This window comes from Saccostrea cucullata, unplaced genomic scaffold, assembly GCF_032062105.1.
Source record: "Saccostrea cucullata isolate Sc308-1 unplaced genomic scaffold, CSIRO_AGI_Scuc_v1 ctg2648, whole genome shotgun sequence".
Lineage (NCBI taxonomy): Eukaryota > Metazoa > Mollusca > Bivalvia > Ostreida > Ostreidae > Saccostrea > Saccostrea cuccullata.
This window is the reverse complement of record NW_026918146.1, coordinates 19489-40587: the sequence shown is the minus strand read 5'-3', so window position 1 is coordinate 40587 and position 21099 is coordinate 19489. Positions and strand designations below refer to the sequence as shown.

The following is a 21099-nucleotide window of genomic DNA, read 5'->3' as shown; positions in this document are numbered from 1 at the left end:
ACTTCTCGAAAGGGCGTTAATCAGACACATAAATATAGAGTTAACGCATTACTTTAAGCATTTCATTTTTAAATTTTAACACATTTACAAATTTGGGGGTTAGAAAGTTCTTCCACTGTTATATACAAACAAATGCTTAAATTAGTCAGAATTAAATACAAATTAAAACTTTTGAGTAACAATTACTTTATTACATTTTTACATTACGTTGCACACGATTCATAGAAGCATTAAACATAATTGTTGTGGACAAAACTTAATTGAATAGGAATTGTCATTATAATTGTAAAATATCATATGAAATAGCACAAACATTAGCAAAATGCCACTTCGCTGTCGCTAAATGGGGGAAAATACATTCTAAGTTAAATAAATGTAACAATGTCTTTGTTTTATTTTTACATACTTATGATTAAAAGCACACTTTCATCCATATAAAAGAATAAAAGGAAATAAAGCAAACGTAAAGTATTAAAAATCTAAGAAAAAAATGCAAATTCAAAATGCAAAAATATTCTTATTCATTGCATACAGTTAAAGAAATACCTTTTATCTCTGTGCAACTAAGAGATTCAAAGAACAACTGACATATACATTTAGCCATATTGTAGTTTTCCTTGTTTATTTTTTACAGGTTGACACATCTTTCTCTCTCTCTCTCTCTCTCTCTCTCTCTCTCTCTCTCTCTCTCATATTAAGCATTATTATTACCTCAAAAGGTCGATTTAAGAAATTCTTTTTCGCTAAATATGTCAATTTAATATATAAGGACTGTTCTATAAATAATGTCCTTAGCTCTATGACATACAAAATAGAGATCCTGACATCAGCTATTGGATAAAAAGATTTAAGACACAAGTTTTAATTGAAGGAGAATTTTTAAGTAAAATCATTAAGACTAGATCATTGAAAAGCCTATTTTGTTTCTTTCCGAGCACCGAGGACATTATTTATTGAACAGCCCTCGTATGTTTATCTTACTAACGTGTGTTATTTATATCTAAGCCTTTCTTTACTAAGAAATTGAGCAGTTCAACGTTTCCACCCTTTTTTGCGGCATGAAGGGCATGGTGACCATCAAGGTTGGTCATACGAAGTAAATAAGGGAAATTATTTATCAAATACCACACATGTCTATCTTTCCATGGAAACAGCAGAGGTGTAAAACAGTATTCCCATCTTTTCTTTCTTTGATATTAACGTCTAGACCTTTATCTAACAGAAATTTAAACAAATCAATGTTTCCACTCCAGGCTGCTTCATGTAAAGCATTCACACCATTATGGTCATCAACATGTAGCAGATGAGGATAAGCCTTGACCAAGAATTTACACATGTCTATCTTACTGTTCCTACAACACAGATGTAATACAGTCTTCCCATCATTTCTAGTGCTATTGATATCAAAACCATGTCGCACGAGAAAATTGAGGAAGTCAATATTACCGCACCATGCTGCAACATGTATAGTATTTTCACCGCAATTGTCTCTGGTATCTATTGAATAAGGATACATGTCCAACAAGTGTTTAGAAATGTCTGTTTTATCATTTATACAACTCAGAAGTGGCACAATTTTCTCTTTTTCACTTATATCATTTATATCCAAACCTTTCTCTAAGAGGACCTTAAGCATTTCCATGTTTCCAACCCAGACGGCAGAATGCACGAGATTATTTCCCTCGTTGTCTTTGATATCTATCAGACCAGGATACGTACTTTCTAAGTACTTGTATAATTCCATTTTACCAATTTGCCTTCTTGAATCTTTGCTATACCCAATGATTGTATTCATCTTCCGTCGAAATACTATAATTGAGACACACAATGAAATCCCAATCAAAATGAAAGGAATCACAACAGGAAGCAGAGTTGGTATAAAAAATGCTGAAGTCGGTGATATGAAGATTGACACATCTGTATTACTGTAAAGAAATAACATGAATAGAAATGAGAACACGGTAAAGGGAGAGAGAGAGAGAGAGAGAGAGAGAGAGAGAGAGAGAGAGAGAGAGAGAGAGAGAGAGACAGAGAGAGAGAGAGAGAGAGAGAGAGAGAGAGAGAGACAGAGAGAGATATTACTTTGATGTTCTATTCCAGAATGATACATCTGCTTCGTAACATTGACTTTGCTTTTCAATAGCGAAACACTCTTGATCTAGCAAAAGAAAATTACTAGTTTAAAATGAACATATTCTATATTGTTATTGCTATTTATCTCACCTCAATCAAACATATCTCATTCAGAAGTCAAAGTTTCAATCAGTAAATCCTTAAATTTTGCATATTTTTATATATTCATTGTTAAGTCTGTGCATCTTACTGCATTAAGATATTAAGCCAGAATTATTGATGTAAATACAGGTCCCTTCATGACATAGAAAAATTCCCATATTATTCCAATTGCAAGCCAAGTGAATATAGCAGTTAAGTTAGACAAGTATTACAATTTAATTGTTATCTCTATATATGTTTTTTTTATGAAATGTATTCATTAATTCGTTCTATGCATCATGCAAGGTATGAGAAAAAATTACCATAAAAAATTCTAATAAGAAATGAATTGCACTTATAAGATATAAAATGGTTGAAGTGTTTTTTGTCTACCTATGTAATATTAAAACATACCACTTTGATGAAGTTCGATCTGTCTTCTGTCGTAGAGCTCTATCAACACCGATGTCTGCTGGTTAGGGATGCAGACACATATTTCCCTGCTGTTGAAGTCAACAGGACAGCTTTGTGACGCGGATGACGTGTTCCATAGCGTGCTGTTTTTTGGACATTGATCAACAGTGGAGACAGGTAACTGATATTGTAAAGGTCGCATATTTACAGGAATTTTTCTAGAAAAATACTCAAAAATTCGTGGTCCCTGGCATCTCATTAAATCTAAATAAAAAGATAACAGACTTTAACTCATTACGTCTACAAAACGTATACAGTTTACAAAATGACAGTTTAAATTCCATCAGGGAGTCATCAAGATGTGTCTATCATGTCTATAATCATTAATTAATTAAATTTTTCTTTCTTTAAAAATCCCTGTCTTAAAATTATAACTGTGATCATTTGTATCAAAAATGAAAAAGGGAAAATACTGAACAGTGGTGGATGAAACAAATTCTGAATCTTTGAAGAGGTATAAAACTCAAACCCACCGGAAATGCCAGAGGTTGGATCAAAAAGAAGTAAGCATCTAATTTCTTCCGGTTTCATCCGCCCTATGTATTGACGAGTAAAACAGAATATTCAGTAGTTAAATTTAGTATAAAAAGGCGTAAGAATTGGCATTAAACCCTTTATTCAAATCACGACCTAATGAAATTTGCTAACAAGGTTATTATAACGAAAATAGAATAGAAATGCTAACTTTAAACGAGGTTGTTGACATCGATCCATGTTACATTTTTTTAAAAAAATGATTGTACTCAAAACATGACCTTGAATATCGTTTAATTTAGGAGACATATACCCCCATATGCAGATGATAGCCGAATATCACTAGATGCATAAGGAAAGTTGAACGATGACAAATCTTAAGTAATCTTGATTATTAAACAGTTTATATGTTAGTTGGCCCCTCACGCCCAGAGACAGAAAATCATCCAAATATGATACAGATATTACAGATAATGTAGACTGAGTATCTTTAATTTCGAATTCATTGGGATATATGGTGAAGGCCTATGGTTAGAAATAACTTTTGTTAATTGAAAACATCTAAATGTTAAAGCAAAAGCCAAGTCAAGAGTATAATTTTTGTAATGTACATAAAAAAAAAAATAATCTGCTATATAGATATAATAAAAAAAGTCGGTAAATGAAGGGGCACAATTAGTGGCCAGGAGAATTCGCACTCTTTGTTGAAAGACTTGGTCACGGAAGACTACATATATATTCATTGAGGGAGTCAATCGTCTTTTTTTTATATAAACAATAGAGTAAGTTGTAAGTAGAAGAAGTAGAAGAAGAATGACGCCCAATAAATTAACACCAAACACAAAACACGAAAGTCCGTCTTCTCAATCTTCATCGAGAAGGCAGCCTCTTATCCATGATGAGGAATTGTTTTTAAAAAACTTAAAACAGTCATATATTGTTTAATTCCATAAGAGATGTTATTTTCTAGAGAACAATTCAACACACCGGTAGCATTTCCTTTAAAAGAAAATCCCATGTAAGGATAGGAAAAAAAAAGAAAATTAAAGGATTTGAATTCTAGTGAAAACTCAATTTCATTTGAGAAAAAAGGTTTGATTTAATATAGTAAACTTTCTTGATACCATAGATTACAACTATGATTTACATTAGCATTTTCGTAAGAGTTTGATTAAGGTTTCACTCCAGGGAGGATTCTAGTTTGCTGCATGATGAGAATATGTCATGTATTTGAAAAGTTCTTATCTCTAGTTTTAGTCAGCGATTTTTGTCAATAGTTTAAAGTGAACCCTTACCTCAATGACTTAACCCTTTCTCTTCCGGCGCATTTTACGTGATTTTGGAGGTCTTTTGACATGACATTATTAAATTATTTCTAACTTTTTTATCCAAGGGGAAAGCTAGGCATAATGCATACCATTTTGTAGGAAATTTCTTTCAGATGATTTTTTATGACGGTTTAGATACTCAACCACTGACCTTATTAGTAAAAATTGAGGTCAAAGGTCAATTAAGTGCAAAATTTTATGGAATTTTTTGATACTTTTTTATCTTTAAGCTAAATATTAAGTATGATGTATGTTGAAATAGGAAATTTGTGATATACCCACAAAAGAGCATTATACTGTACAACATGAAGCACATAAACTTTTTTTTTTCAATTCTGCATATAACTACTTAAAAGGGGTTGCTAAGCAACGCAGAATTCTTTAATTTTGCAGAAATTTTCATTTTTTACTTCATCCTAGACACATTTATGCATCCCAGCAGATATAAAAGTTAAATGTGAGGTCATAAAATTATAAGGGACATACAACAGATAAATTGTCATAAAGTTTGACCTCATTAGAACTATTTTTAGGAGGTCAAAGGTCAAATTAGTGCAAAAGTTTCATCAATTTTTTTTCAATATTCTTGCCATAATTTTACACAATGGATGCTGACATGGAAAATTCTGAATATACTCTCAAGAAGGGATCAGAACTGCAATATCCATGCATCATTTTAGTTCAAATATCTGTTTAATGACCTTTAAGTGGTTGCTAAGCAACATCATTTTAAAGTTTTTGGCTATATACATGTTTGTTATTTCACATTCTGGACAAATTCTAGACACTTTTTGTATATTTCATGATATTGCTTGTAAGATATGGGCCATAAAGATGAAAGAACATTTTTGTATTAAAAATTGACCTTGACACTCTTGTCTTCAGGGGTCAAGGTCATATCAGTACAGAATTATGCTTTAAATTGTAAGTAAATATCAATTTTGAAATGCTTCAAACATTGATAAATCATCTAATAGTTGACATAATAAAAATGGCGAATGACAAAGTTTGCAAGCAAAGAATTCTGGTTTCTCTCTTACAAAGCCCTAGCAAAACATGTATACTATCTTTTTGTTAAACAAGAAATCTATTCTCTTGATGACATAAAAAATAATCTTTATTTTTCATGGATTTAATTTAACAAGAAAAAAAAACTAAATGATTTCATTGCAAGTTTTTCTGGTATAACAGAGCTTAAGGGGTACAATAAAGACTTGACATGTTATCTTGGAGGGAAATAATAATAGATAGCATTGGTAATACTTAATGCAAAACTGTTTAGTCAATAAGTTGAAAATTTGACGCTTATATCCAAATAAACAAAAACAGAAATATTGCAAGATGAATTCCAAATCAGACTGAAATCTTCAACAAAATGTTGAAGAGCAACTTTACTTTGTGTCCACCATTCTTTTATCAACTGTCATTTCTCTGTAAGACCGGAGGAAATTCTTTGACTTGTCCAAGACATTATTATTTGCTGTCAAGTACAAGTGATCAGCTTCTATCCTGTAAAAGATTTAAGTATTTTGAAACAGATACATGTCATTGTATATATAAATTTATATTTATAAATAAAATTAAGAATGCTAAAATTACTACGTTTATTTGATTTTCCTTTTAAAATTAAAATTGTATTCATTATGTGATCCAAGTAGTTAAATGATATTGTTAAGTCAATGTATCAGGACTGATAATTTAACAACTTGTAGTAAACCATCATGGTAAAATAAATGAACTAAAACAAATAGCATATATGGCAATCTGACTAAGACCTGACCTCTGTTTATGCTATCGCAACATGTAAAAAAAATCTGGCATTAGATTGCTACGAAGGCCGGAAGAGGAAACGTAAATTTTTCAAAAAAGTAATTAAAGATGATATCAAATCGAATTACACAATCTAATCCCAAGGATTACTAAATTGTTCCCTCAATTTATAATATGAGATCTCGAATTACACAATCCGATCTTAAGGATTACTAATTCGCCCTCTTGATTCATAATTTGAGATCTCGAATTACATACTGGTAATTTGTTTTCACAGATTGATAATTCAACATCTTGATTTGTTACAACGTCAGTCTTATGATTTTGGAAATCTGTGCTCTTGAATTTCATTACATATATTTACAGAAACATCCAACCATTTTAATCAATAAGTGCGTTCTATCTATTTTGTTTCAGCAACCGGTCGTTTCCAACCTCTTTCATAACTAATTCAACGTATATTTATTTTAGAAATATTATGATTACACAGGACCCATATTCACTTTTACTACATGTATCTAGGACTTTCAATTATTCTACAAGTAACACAAAAACTTCTCAGATTTGTTGTTGTACAAATATCAGTACTAGCACATGGATTTGGAAATTTTCATGTATTTTTCTCATTTTGGACCTTAATATGTAAATAATAAAAGTTAGGATGTAAAATACTACAATATTTTATTTTTTAAACATGTACCGGTATTACCATATCCGATATGTACAGATAAATAATTTAAACGAAATCATGGGAAGGGTTTACATTCCGAGGGAATGAATCATTTAAACTAAAAGAATGAATTATACAATCTGAGATAATGGACTGTGTAATTTGAGGGAACGAATTGGTAATCTGTGAGAATGAATTGGCAATTTGTTATAACATATTGTCAATCCGAGAGAATGGATTGTATAAATCAAGAACTTGGTTTACTTTTATAAATTTTAAAAATTTTATGTCCCTTCATGGCTTTCATAGATTTCATACCTGCATGGCTGCCAGGGTTGTAAAAAGAAAGGAGACAATAGACTGCAATGTTACTTCAGGGCAAAATTCCTGGCGCAAGGCTGTTCGTGATCATGGGAGTGTTGATAAACCATCCAGGGAGTTTGACCACCCATGTATATGATGTAGGATAATTGGAAAGTGTCTGAAAAATTTAGAAAATGGAAATTCTAACCACATACTTTATGCAGATTGGAAATACAACAGCAGTCTATAAAAACAGTTTGTTCCATATCTCAGCATTCATTCAGATAGATATTACATGTTTAAATCATGTTATATAATACGTCTGTATGAATAATCAAGCATCATAAGTATTATGTGTTTCAAACACTTATTTTTCAAAATATAAATCAAATGTTTATAAACTTGTATGAATGCGATATCATGAGAATGACACAAATGAAATTAGATTTTATTTTTTTAAATTTTTAGAAATACAGAAATTTTCAATACCAAAATAAAAATTTACCTGTTCATTGGTGTCCTTACATATTAATTGACCTTCCGCTCGTAGTTCATGGTGGGCTTAGAAAAGTGGGTATTCACAGATGAAAGTATTGTTGCATATGCTGAAAGCACCCTAAAATTTCAATGTGAAAGTGGTACATGTACACCTATACACACTGGTACATATATACTAAAAACAACTATCCATTATTATGACAACTTTGATTTTACTTTGAACTTACGAGTGATTGTCAAAAGCATCAAAATTCAAAAGCAATGCAAAATTGGCTGAACGATACGAAACACGCACACTGAAACATAAAGATCTAGTACATGTGTACATTTAGTTTTCTTTTGAACGTGAACTAATGCGTTTTAAACTTAAACTTTTCAGTCAATATACACGTATTCTCACCTGCTAATACCAAAGGCATATCCGTATTATTTGATTCATTGATGTGATGATCTTCGTCGTGAAATAATCATGAAAATTGACGTTCAGATTTCGGATCACCATCATGTTTACACCAAAGCGGAAACACGTGTTTATTTCAATTCGTATCAACTCATACAGTATTGAGTCGTATTTATTTATAAATGCGAGTTTTTGTATTGTAAAATATAGATCTAATTAAATTGCAAATTAATAAGTATACAGTATATCAAGATACAACAATATTAAAAATCTGATTGATTTATTTTTTTTTTGGTAAAGATCGACGTTTTGGAAATCTACAATTTTTATCAACATGTATATTCATGAAATATACATCATTACATGTAGATGAATAAATCAACATTCACTTCACAAAAGGCAGAACGAAAGTATATATTTGTTTTTTGAAATCTATTTTTTTTTTGTATTATGCATTTATTTCAGTAAAAAATATATTTGAATGGTCAAAAAAGTCTTATAAAAGAATTTGTTGTTTCGAGTAAGACGCAACAATATCGACCTTGACGTTACATGTAAAATTGACCGATTTTTCCATAAAAACTATGCAAAGGTCACAAATTCAAATTATCGTAATTAAGAAAATACTGAGTGTAAGAAGGCATATAAGGGCTTGTTGGAAAGGAAATTTTCTCTACTATTACCAGCTTTATTTTGTTTTCCCTATTTCAACACAGAAATAAACGTAAAATTGAGCTTTGTTTAAATATTACGAATAAAATTATAAAAAACACATAAGTGCAAAAAAATTCCTGTTTTTAAAATATATATCAAAGTAATAACAATAATTTTTAATATTTTAAAGTAGAGAAAATATTCTTAAAAATATACCATGCTTTCTTATAAAGTTAATCAGGAAAAAAATTGTCAATCGTCTGGAAATTTCCCAATCCTTTTTAATTTTCAAAAACTGTTTGTGTTTACAACGAAAATCGATTAAATACCGGCAAACAAGATATATTTAAAAATTAAGAAATTAACTGAAATATAATCCATAGTAATTTTTATATTAATATGCATATTTACATATTTATAAAGATTTTTTTAAAAAGGGAGTTTAGTAACGAGCGCTAGAAAATATTACCCATGTACACTTTGTTGCGGAAAAAATGCTCAGGTTTGTTCTTCATGAGATATACATGCAAGCGATAAATTTAATTTTTCGAAGGGATTTCACGCAATGCAAACAAAGAATTATTTTTTGTGTGACCTAACAAAAATTATTTTTTTAACTTCTGAATTTCGATATCTTTAAAAAGAAAAAGACTGGGGATATAATTTGACAAAAGTTGAAATAATTTATGGACAATTATTCCTTAAGAAGAAAAACGAATATATTTTTTTAGCGATTAGAATCTGACCAAGCGGCTTTAACTTAAGAATTTTTACGACAAATCTTAAGTATTTTTTTTAAAATGCCTTCGTAGGTAATTGAACTGAAGATTTTACTTACAACAGGCAACAATCTGAATATGTCTAATGATCTTTAGAAAAATGGAGGACATATTAAATAAATCTAAGTTTTCAAAGTATATCAGGGGAAATTATCATAATTGACAACGTTGTCAATTATGATAATTTGCCCTGATATACTTTGAACTTTGTTAACAATGTTCTTAACTTTGTTAACAACGTCTGTGAAGCAAAGAAATTTGAAATTTGAGGTCAAAATCAAGTCTGACATGTAGTATGTATTTTTATTTTTTAACAGTAATTGCGAAAATATAATGTTCTGATGTGGAATTGGCAAAAAAAATCATTAAGTGTATTTAAGTTTTCATGCTTTTATTCTTCATTAAGATCGGCTTTAAATATTTATGAGAGGGTTAGGGCTTTCATCAAGTTACCATACATTTTTCAAAAAGAGTTGCTAAAAAAATTTGTAAAAAGACAATAATTCGTAAGATTTTTTAAAATTTTGGAATGGTATTATAAGAATTTTCTGTGAAATGTCCACATAATGCACTTGCACTTAATTTTATTTGGAAGGTTTAAGATAATGAACACATAATCAAAGTTTGAGATCATGAACACTTGATCACAGATTCAAAAAATAACAGTCAATTTACAAATAAAATTTGTATCTATAACACAAGTACTCAGAATACCTTTCAATACTATTGGTTCTCTTGTTTTATTTTACAAAGGTTTTAGGTATCTTGACCCGCATAAAGTGAAATAGAATTTAGCACATGTATGAGAACTATTTACACACAAGTTTCCATAAAGACTAATTGTGATTACATAAAAAAAAATGATTGTCTGATAAAGAAGCTTGACTTTTTGACTAAAATGGTATATTTCTGACAAACATGGTATGAAATGATGGTATCATTAAGGAATATAAAAAAAACGTTTTTACCTGCAAAAATGTCTGCCAACACAAGTTTTATCTAGGTTTTTATCTTCCGGTTTTTAAAATCTCTCGACTTTAAAATGTCATAAAGAAAGTATTGTGTGTTTAAAATATTAGTATTATTCATGCATGTGATATGGGTACGGTAATACCTATTCAGCCTTTTTGGTGTGTTTTATGCCAGATAAGATTTAGAAAATATACCATAAGTGTGCTCAAGTAACTGTATTCATATTGAACTGAGTAACCGTTACCAATATTTAACATTATCTACTTATCGCTAAAAGGAACCTGTAATAGTAAAATAGATAATTCAAATTACAATCTAGCTACTGATTTGAACAACTGATGTCAGAAATACGCGTCGAATGGAAATGGCTCTAGTGAGCATTATATTTTAGACTTCAAATCGTTTTAAAATATTTTGTATAAAACCATTCAAATCTGATGTTAAATTATGTTCATATGCAGTATATACATTTTACGAGGACTTTAATACCTAATGTATCTTAAACAAAAATACATAAACGGGTGTACCTGAACGAAGAACTGGTTTGAATGGACAAATATCTAATCCATCAAAACAACATTCTACTTGGCCGTTCAACCACATCTTACTCATACATGTATCAACATGAACAAAATAAAAACAATGCGTTTTCATGTATAATTGCTACTATATTTCCATTCTACAGGTTACAAGCATACACCCTTCAAACTATATTTTAAACATTTATACATACATTAAATTATTAAGATTTTTAAGCCTGTCATTCTTTTTGGTAAAGTGGTGTAGTTTTTATGTTATAATCATAAGGACTCCTAGGTCAAGATCTAGTTAGTGTCTTTAGACTAACTTTGTGTGGTAGTTCCATTATGACATCAAAATCACTTTCAACTTTCTTTTTCCATACTTTACGGCTCTAATACAATTATGTAGAAAAAAAAAATCATGGAATTCTGTTCGAATTACCTGAAAAGTAGTCCGAAAAGCTGATAAATTAGACATTATTTTAAATTAATAAAATCATGAATATGAACATACAAATTTCCTTTTTCGTAAAGACTGTAGGCAATCTAGATACATTTTCCTTGTCTGATTTGGAAAAATAGTCATTCCCGTATAATTCATACAAATGAAAAAACGCTATGTCGCCAATATATTTCAAAGCTATTGTTACTGATATTCAAATTATTCCTTGACCCTTTATGTTAACATATTTTGTCACACAAAAAAACATTAGCTGGTATATTTTTTGATATTTTTTCTCCGAGTATTTACACAGAAGGAAGTCCGGAATTGTGTAAAAGGCGATGTCGCCATAGTATACCTTACAGTTTGAATGTGCATTACTGGTTGCATTTTGTTCTAAACAAACAAAAATTGTTTTAATTAATGAAGAAACATGTCAAACTCAAATAAATGAAACTTTCATTGATAAATGAATAACGATTTTTTAAAAAATCTTTGATCATCGCTGTCGCCAAATTTCACCTAACCTACCGTTACATTGTTTGAATATTTTTAAGATAATACAATATATCGTTAGTACAGCTAAAACTGTGTTTTTGTGTCTAATATATATTAAAACTCTAGCACAGAATCTCTTTCTAGGCAAATCAATAAAACCGTGTTCAAAATTTTTAAAAATATGGATTTTTTATAATGTCGCATATAAGAACCTAACCTACGTGACGGTGATTGTGAAGAAACAGAGGCTATGTGAAGTACTATTTCAATGCAGTTGATTGACATCAATGGGTATGTCTATTAACAAAAAAACAAATGTAAGGAAAGTTAAACAACAATTCAGAAATAAAGAAATTACTAATGGTTCTAACCTCCGTAACCTCTAACCTACTTAAAAAAAATTCAACAAAATCTGGCGTGTGCATCATTTTAGGTGTTTAAATCTACCAGATAATGCTGGAAGCTTACTCTTTAAGTTGACAACAAATTGGAATATAAAAATCATAATGCGTTAAAAGCATAAAATAAAGGTATTTTTGAAAATATTATGGTAAAAATGGCCTTAACGTAGATGTTTTTTGCATATTACAAATAAAAATGATAGTGTTTTTTTTTCGTTTTGTAAATGTCTAATATTCCGTAATGTGTATGGGCACAAAAAAGTCACCTTTATGTGAACTATCAGCGGTGTACAGGAAAATTATACTCGTTTATACGTAAAACCAGCGATGTTACGGAGTTTGGGTTTTTCTGCAAAATATGAATTTTTGTGTTTCTAAAGTGAATTTTTCATATATTATGATATATGAAATAAGTTTTCATGAAAAATTATGTTAATGAGTAATAATAATAATAATAATAATAATACTTTATTTAAAGAGGGTAACCCGATTAGTGCAATGCACTAGTCTTCCTCGGGGCCCTCTAAACACATTCACAATAATACAATATTAAAAACTTCGTACAATATCATAATAAATAATACAACGTGACGTGAAAAAAAAAACATGTACATATACAGATTGATTCAAGAACATGAGATTATATAACTTTTAGTTTCTACATGTTATAATGAATTTTTCTACATTTTTACGAAAAGTTTGTACAGTTGATGAGAAACGGATATGCAAAGGTAATTTGTTCCATAAATGAACTCCAGAATAATGAAAAGAATTTTTAAATTGATTAGTTCGATATTTTGGTAGATGAAGGTCATAGTTCGTTTCAGATCGTAGAACATAACTATTAGAGGAAATAAATTCAAAGGAGTCTCTTAAATATGTTGGTGCCATACCATGAAGTGTTTTGTACAGTAATACATATTTATGAAAATCAATTAACTCATAAATGGTCAGCCATCCAAGTTTTTCAAATAATGGTAGTGAAGGGGCATCATAAGCACTTCACAATGATTCAATAAATCACTTCATTATTACAAGTTTCAGAAAGGTATTTCGTAACGGAGTTACAATTATTTGTTTTGTTTTTTTAAATTAAACTGTATTTGCCTAAAAAACGTTCATACAAATATTTTTATCCTTTTTTTAACAAATAAAAATTGTTTTCTGTTTTTTATTTAAAAACACAAATAGGTAAACGCATTCACACCGATTGTTCGAAACGAAGGTTGTATATTTTGTAACGGAGGTTATAAAAGTTTAAATCGTCACTTTCACATTTGCAGTTAAAAAGACAATAATATATTAATAAATATTTGATTAAGTTGATTGACCCTTAGTAATGCTGAGCGACATAAGTTTGCAAAGCCAATAGGAAGTCTAAAAATCGGTTTACTCTTTTTGTAAATATTCAGAATAACCTCCGTAACGAAACACACTTTTTGGTAAATTGCTCTTAAAAAGAGGGGAAAACTGTTTAGTTCTTCTCTTAATTGTGTAAAAACATTCTTTTTAAAGTGTGTTTGACACGTTTTACAAAGCATTTTTATCTCTTAATCTTTATATCAACTTTTCTTTAAAAAGTGGTCAATTTATAATCAGATAAGGTCTTTAATTTTCAAGATATATCCTTTTATTTTTCAAATCAAGTGGTGCAAGTAATGTAATAATCTGTTTGCTTGGCAATATTCCTACTGGAAAATAGTGTTTATTTTATTGTCCAAAAATTCCGTTATCTGGATTTACACATATTTTGGACATACGCAATACCTTACCTACTGATAATTTTTCAAGATATTCTTAATTTAAACTTATAATACCATTACATGTTCTTAGACAAAAAAATCAGCGTGCGTTACGAGGAGTTTTGAAAAGATATCAAATTATGAAGAATTCTGCATTATTCAAAGAAAAATGTACAAAAATTACATAACATAACTTCCAGATTTTTTTCTTCAAAATTTTTTTAGAAGAAAGGTGTTTACAAATCCATATATAGACATTAAAAGTATTGCACACAGGCCCTTCATTTCGTTTCTTCAACTCCTAGGGAAGAACCCAATAAAGTTCAAACTACGTTGCGTATGACCTTAAGTAAATATTTTTTATGTTTGCAGTTCAGAATTTCTTCTGTCATAATTATAGTAGTATATTGATAAAGCTTCGAAGTTCAATAAAAATTAAAACATGAACAAAGACTTTAAAAACTTCACAGCTGCTTTTTCTGAGTTATAACCTCCGTTACTGAGTTCTTGCATGTGGTGAGTTGGAATAGCCATAAAAACTAAACGAAGAAAGATTAACGTGTAAAATTTCATTTTATTAATGAAGGATGTTTACTTTATGAATCAAACACAAAATTTTATCATTGCTCTTAAATTCGTTTTTCAATACTATACTTGGTAAATGTATGAATTATATGGGAATGACTGTTTTAAACTGTCAATATTCAAGACAGGTATCTTTTAAAAAGGTTTTCTGATACGCTATATCCTTAAACCCCTGGCCTACGGTGTTCATAGAAATCGGGATTTTTTTCCATAACTGATTGGATTTCAGTGACAAGCAGTCGACCAATCAGCAATTGTTTTTTGTAAATGACGATATTTGCGTTCGGGATACAGTCTTCAAGTTTATTCTAATTTGAAATGATCGCAAATAAACAACGATCCATAAGATTTACATTTTGAAAATTCATAGTTTTAATAGCCATGGTGTCATCCAATATCTTATAAATATGTGATACACCGTTCACGGAGCTTTGCAGTCGGTAGAGCGCTCTCTCTCTCTGATCTCTCTTTCGTCTCTCTCTCGAAACCTAGTCGTTAAAATGGGTAGCAACTGTTCCTACCATGCGCTGGCATTTTGAAGTGAAAGTTGCGGGTTTATTCCAAAAGACTTAAAAATTTCTATCAGGCCCTTGCTGACTGGCAGTTTCCTAAGTTCTGGCCTTGAGTTTCTCTCTTTGAAGCCCTCTCTCCGGCATACGGTTATGTCTCCATATGAGTAAAAAATTCGCGAGAGACGTTAAACAATATACAATCAATTTGCTGTTGATAATTGATACATATGTGATTTGTGAGAATCTATCTTGAAGCTTCAGGTTTTGATCTATAAGTAATGAATAAACATAAACAGTTATTGCTTCTTAATCTCTTCTCTCTCTCTCTCTCTTCTTTTTTTTTATTTCTGGCGATTACGCAATCTGTTTTTAATTGAACATTCAGATCATGTACAGAAAACAATCCCGTATTTTGATTTCACCGTATGACAAGGGTTTATTAGGAGAAAAAAGAAACACTTGGCTAGCGACGATGAAGACACCTTTTCTTAATAAAAAAATTGGAAATTACAGTTTAAAGTATAATTTTCACCTTTTTTTACTTAATATAAATTATGCTCCAAAACATCTTATTTGACTAACCTAAAGTTATAAAGTATATTGAATTAGTTTCTTAAATTTCATAAATCTGTAGGCATCTTTTATTTAGTAGATCATGACCTTTAATGCTTGTGAAACTGATATTTGACAAGAAAAAGAAGCTAAATGTAACCTAGCAAATTTTATGATAAACGTAGTTACAACTTTTGGATATTAGTTAACCCTTATCACATTTATCAGAGTTATGTCTCCAAATCGATTCGATATGCAAGAGCTTGCTATACGAACGATTAATATTAAAAAAAAGAGACAAGCAATTGCAAAGGAAGATGATGAAATAAAATATCAAGAGTTTTGTTTGACGTCAACATTTTGCAAATTATGTGGTCGATGCATTGACCTATTCAGCAAATACATATACACTATCTTATTGAGTTCAATTTTTCCTTACATTTTCACACTAAATGTTAGGCATTATTCACACGCTGAATTTGCGATTGATTTTCCCGAAATTTCCCAATTATGACAAAGAACACATTGTGGGTGTGACCGTTCTGACAGTATCAAGACACTCTTCAAAAAATTCCACCTCTAATTCTTTAAAAGGTCCGGGTTGACTCTGCTCCCACCCCTGCGAAATGATATTCATGATGTTAAAACCTTTATGAGTTGTTCATAATTGTTCATGAATGGTTCTTAAAGGATTCTTAACAGGTTCATAAAAGTTGTTCATGAATAAAATTCATGAAAACATTCATAATTCATAGTTCATGAATAAATGATGAACAAATATGAATATTGTTAATTTTCAGTTTAAAGAAAAAACTTAATAGTTCAAGGTTATGAATGTTCATGAATTTTCATGAACATGATGAAGACTAAAAATGTAAAAATAATTGTCACAAACGATCTCTTAGAAAACACTTATTAAAATCCCATAATACAACTTTTGCATGTTGAACAAACCCCTGATTTAATTATGTTCCCCAAACGAAGTTGGGGAAAATTAATATTTTTACTCTGTTTCTTATTATTATTATTATTATTATTATTATTATTATTATTTTTCTTCTTCCTGGGAAAATTTTGTCCACGAGTGATCTTGTAAACTACACATCCGACTTAGGTGAAACCTTTTTAGGGTTAGTAGGCATGTTATGTAGAGTTGCCAAACAAAGGTCATTTTGCGCGCACGTGCTTGCAAGAGCGCGCACGTGCAATAGGTGAAATTACCAATATAATGGCTATTGCCGTAACTTTTCTATTTTTTGATGAAATTTTTTGAAACTCATAATGTAAGGATACATTTATTATAATGAATCTTTCAGTTGCGAGTATTATAAACAAGATGGCATGGTCAAAATAGCAAGATCTCACGCGCATGCACGTGCGCTTCGCTCTGATTGGCTGAAACTAAAGTCTCAATAACTTTCTTGTTTCTTGTCATAATCCTTTGAAATTTTGAACATAGTCCTACATTATGAAGATCTACCGCATGATATATAAGAATTTTCATGAAAGCATGCGCATGTGCGCGTGCTGCAAGCTGATTGGCTGAAAACTTTAAATGGCAATATCTCCTTTGTTTTTTGACGAAATTCATTGAAATTTAAAAATTAATCATTCATTAGGATATACTACAATGCGATTTAGAAAAATATCATGAAATCACGCGCATGCACGTGTGCTGCAATCTGATTGGCTGAAACTTTAAATGGCTATTTCTCCTTTGTTTTTTGACGAAATTCTTTGAAATTTAAAATATAGTCATGCATTAGGATATCCTACGAAATGATATAGAAAAAAATCATGAAATCATGCGCCTGCACGTGTGCTGCAATCTGATTGGCTGAAACTTTAAATTGCTATTTCTCCTTTGTTTTTTGACGAAATTTTTTGAAATCTAAAATGTAGTCATGCATTAGGATATCCTACAAAATGATATACTAAAAAAATCATGAAATCACGCGAATGCACGTGTGCTGCAATCTGATTAGCTGAAACTTTAAATGGCTATAACTCCCTTGTTTTTTAACCAAACAAAATGGGATTTAGAACATAGATAGATGTAAGGGACTCCTCAAGAAAATATGATCATCATGCACGTGCACGCACGTGCGTGCATTTGAAACGAGTATATTTAAAAATACTCTTGAATGAGTGATTTTTATTACTTTTGGACTGAATGCTTTAATATATAGTACATTAAAATATATAAATAGTGTAGACAAGATGATATGGTCATAACGCACATGCATTCACATGCGCTTGGGTGCAATGCTAAAAATTGAATATAATTGGTATTCTTCTGGGAAAGCGTTGTAAAAGTCGATGAGAAATACAAAAATGCACAGAGTTTGTTTTATTTAATGAAGCTTACAGGGAACATGGCGCCGAAAGGAAGTTGGGGAGCGTTTGGGGAACATCTGTAACGGTTCCCGTTACAATTAGCACTAGTTAATGACATGCTTTTGTTTTGATTTTGAAAGTATTGGATCAGGGACAAGTAGGAGAACATAATAGGTTAAATTCACTATTTTCTCTCTCCGAATCGGTAACTTAGATTCTTCAAGATAATAAAACTCTGTTATGTACTGTCTAGAAGGGAGACTGTAAATTTATGATCGTAATTTAAAGAACCCTGCATCAATATTGACAGCATTTTTTCTCATATTGAATTTCTAATGTTTCATCATTTAAAATGGCCAGCTTTATTAATATTGTGCTTTAAATTATCTCATTTTTTAGGACACAACTTTGTTCGACCGAATTTTCTCTATTTGTCAAACGTTTAACAAGTTGTAAGAAAATGAAACAGACTTATAGTCTAGGAAAAATTTCATGATCTTCGTAAAAACGTATCTTAGATTTATTTACAGCTAAAATATCATATCTATTGTCCGTACTATTCTTGGGTCAAACGCTTTATATTTTGATGCAGTTATCAAGTCACATGCATTTTCCTGTCCATCGTGTGTAAATGATACAGCACAGGCTGCATGGCTGTGAAGTATCTATGACATGACCCACATTCGTATTTTGTAGTGTATTCTCCTATACACTATATACCTATACATAGCTCAGGGTACTCTGTTTGAGGGCGAATGGTTCCCAAGATTTATTTGTTGTCCTCATGATATGGAGGCGGCCATACTTGAAAATACGAAACTGTCGCTCTTTAGGTATAATGTAAAAAATCCAATTCAATAAATGATTTAACTTATATTAATTGAAAAAAAAAATAATTTCAGTGAAAAAGCATTCAGATAGTGTTTGTTATTTTTTGTTTAACAACAATCTTGGCAATTCGAAACTATTTCTTAATTAGCTCTGCATGACACTTTTTATATAAAAAAGGCGCAAACTTTGAAACGCGCGAGACGTTTGAATCGGTAGAGTGGGAGGATTATTAGCGTAAATCTAGTCATTCTTTGTCAACCTTTCAAGAAAATAACAGAATATGAAGAAGGAATATCCAGCCATCAATTTACTGTAATAACTGGAGATCTTAATGGTGAGGTTAAAAAAATGGAGCAATCGTTGAATCTGAGATATTTGTCAAGATGTTACTGTCTATTTGTAAGACTTCAGTTACAGTCAAGGGACATAATTATTCGCCACTTCCGCTTAAATCGCGTCACGTTTTCTCGCATGTTCGGTAAAGTAGTGCTGAGCGCTATTTTTAGACAAAAGATTTTCCCATTCTATTTTTATCTTTGTGTTGTAATACTAAAATTGATGACGTGTACACAATATTTTTGTTGTCTGCTATATATCTGCAAACAACATGGGTCGCAAGGGGAAAGAATTAGATAGTCCGTCAGAAATATGGTTGTAGAAACATATAAAACCAACAGAAATACATCAGAATTGGCGAGGATATTAGGAATCCCTAGGTCAACAATACGTAGTATAGTTAAAAAGTTTGATGAAACGGGACAAGTAGAAAATGGGAAAAAATGAAAAAGGGACAAGGGTTTTTTGGAAGAAAGTGTTTACCGACAGACACAAAAACAAACTTTCACGTGTAGTTAAAGAAAACAGACGAAGAACTTACGAGGACATTACAGGTATTATAAATGAGGAAAACGATCATAGATTTTGTACAAGAACTATAAAAATCTCAAAATTAACAGCTTGGGTACAAACGATCAGGATTGCCAAGAAAAAAGTCGCTATTTTGAGGCAACAAAAAAGCTCGCTGTAAATGGTGCAAGGAGAGGAGAAATTGGACTGTTGATCGTGAATGGAATAAATGGGTGTTCAGTGATGAAAGCACAGATATGTAATTGGAAAAAATAAGACAAGTTTATATCTGGAGAAAAGACGAGGAAAAGTACAGTGCGCAGCTTGTGTGTCCGCCATCTCGACGACAGCTGAGTATCACTTGAACTGGGGTTGTGTTTAAATAAAAGGAATGGGAATTTTAACTAGTGCAGAAGGTAACATAAATGCAAGAACATATATTTAAATATTAGACAACAACCTTTGGCCCGTTTTAGCCAGTACATTTTCCAGATAACGCATATGTATTTATGGACGACAATGCTCCCGTTCATAGAGCTAATTTAGTAAAAGAACACATCGCCAATAACAATATAATTACAACATCATGGCCTGCCCAGTCCCCTATCTAAAACAAGAACATTTGGTTAAAATTAAAAAGAACACTGGAAACCCGTGCCGAATTTTTTTAAAAACATTAACACAAAAGATCAGCTGATGGCGGGAATTCGGACTGCCTGGGAAAATATTCCAACTTCCGACATCGAGGCCCTGTATAAGACAATTCCCGGCAGACTAAATGAAGTATTAAAGATGAAAGGCAATTCAACAAAGTATTGAGGTAAGATGGGCATTTATTAATTTTTAAACAGCTCCTAAATATCAAGGTGCGCTTTGTAAAATTTCGGCGGCCATTTTGAAGTGGCGAATAATTATGTCCCTTGACTGTATGTCATTTTTAATGAAAATTTTGTCAAACCGTGTTATGTCAGTAAGGATCCAAAAATTACATTACATTTAATAATTAAAGATTGAAAAATCCATCCTGTCCACCTCTAACATCTTGAACATGGCGGGCAAGGGAAACAGGCTAAACTCCCATTCGGAATGCTTTAAAATACTGCCTATGTTGATAATTAAATGAAACAATTTTGCAAAAAAAAAAAATTTTAGTCTTAGATTTTCACATTTATGAGAATTTTCAGAAAATCTTTGTTCTTGTAGGGAAAAGAGAAGCAATTCACAGATAATGTTGATGAAACTGAGATCAGAAGATTAAAAAAAAATCAGGCTGCCAAAAAAAATCCAGGATCTTGA

General features: G+C 30.8%; 1 protein-coding gene and 2 long non-coding RNA genes across 3 annotated transcripts; all 3 read right to left on the bottom strand.

The window, feature by feature from the left end:
• Nucleotides 1–1117: 1117 nt before the first annotated feature.
• On the bottom strand, nt 1118–1744 carry LOC134257650 (putative ankyrin repeat protein RF_0381). Its single transcript, XM_062740277.1, has one exon. The coding sequence runs from the start codon at nt 1742–1744 to the stop codon at nt 1118–1120; it is 627 nt and encodes a 208-aa protein (XP_062596261.1).
• A 121-nt stretch (nt 1745–1865) lies between these two features.
• On the bottom strand, nt 1866–2735 carry LOC134257041 (uncharacterized). The gene is made up of 3 exons (XR_009989850.1): nt 2629–2735; nt 2083–2158; nt 1866–1925 (listed from the first exon to the last, which is right to left on the bottom strand). It is a non-coding gene; the product is annotated as an uncharacterized LOC134257041 (long non-coding RNA).
• Nucleotides 2736–5880: 3145 nt separating this feature from the next.
• LOC134256968 (uncharacterized) lies at nt 5881–8299 on the bottom strand. Its single transcript, XR_009989838.1, has 4 exons — nt 8132–8299; nt 7739–7849; nt 7249–7411; nt 5881–5999 (listed from the first exon to the last, which is right to left on the bottom strand). It is a non-coding gene; the product is annotated as an uncharacterized LOC134256968 (long non-coding RNA).
• Nucleotides 8300–21099: the final 12800 nt, after the last annotated feature.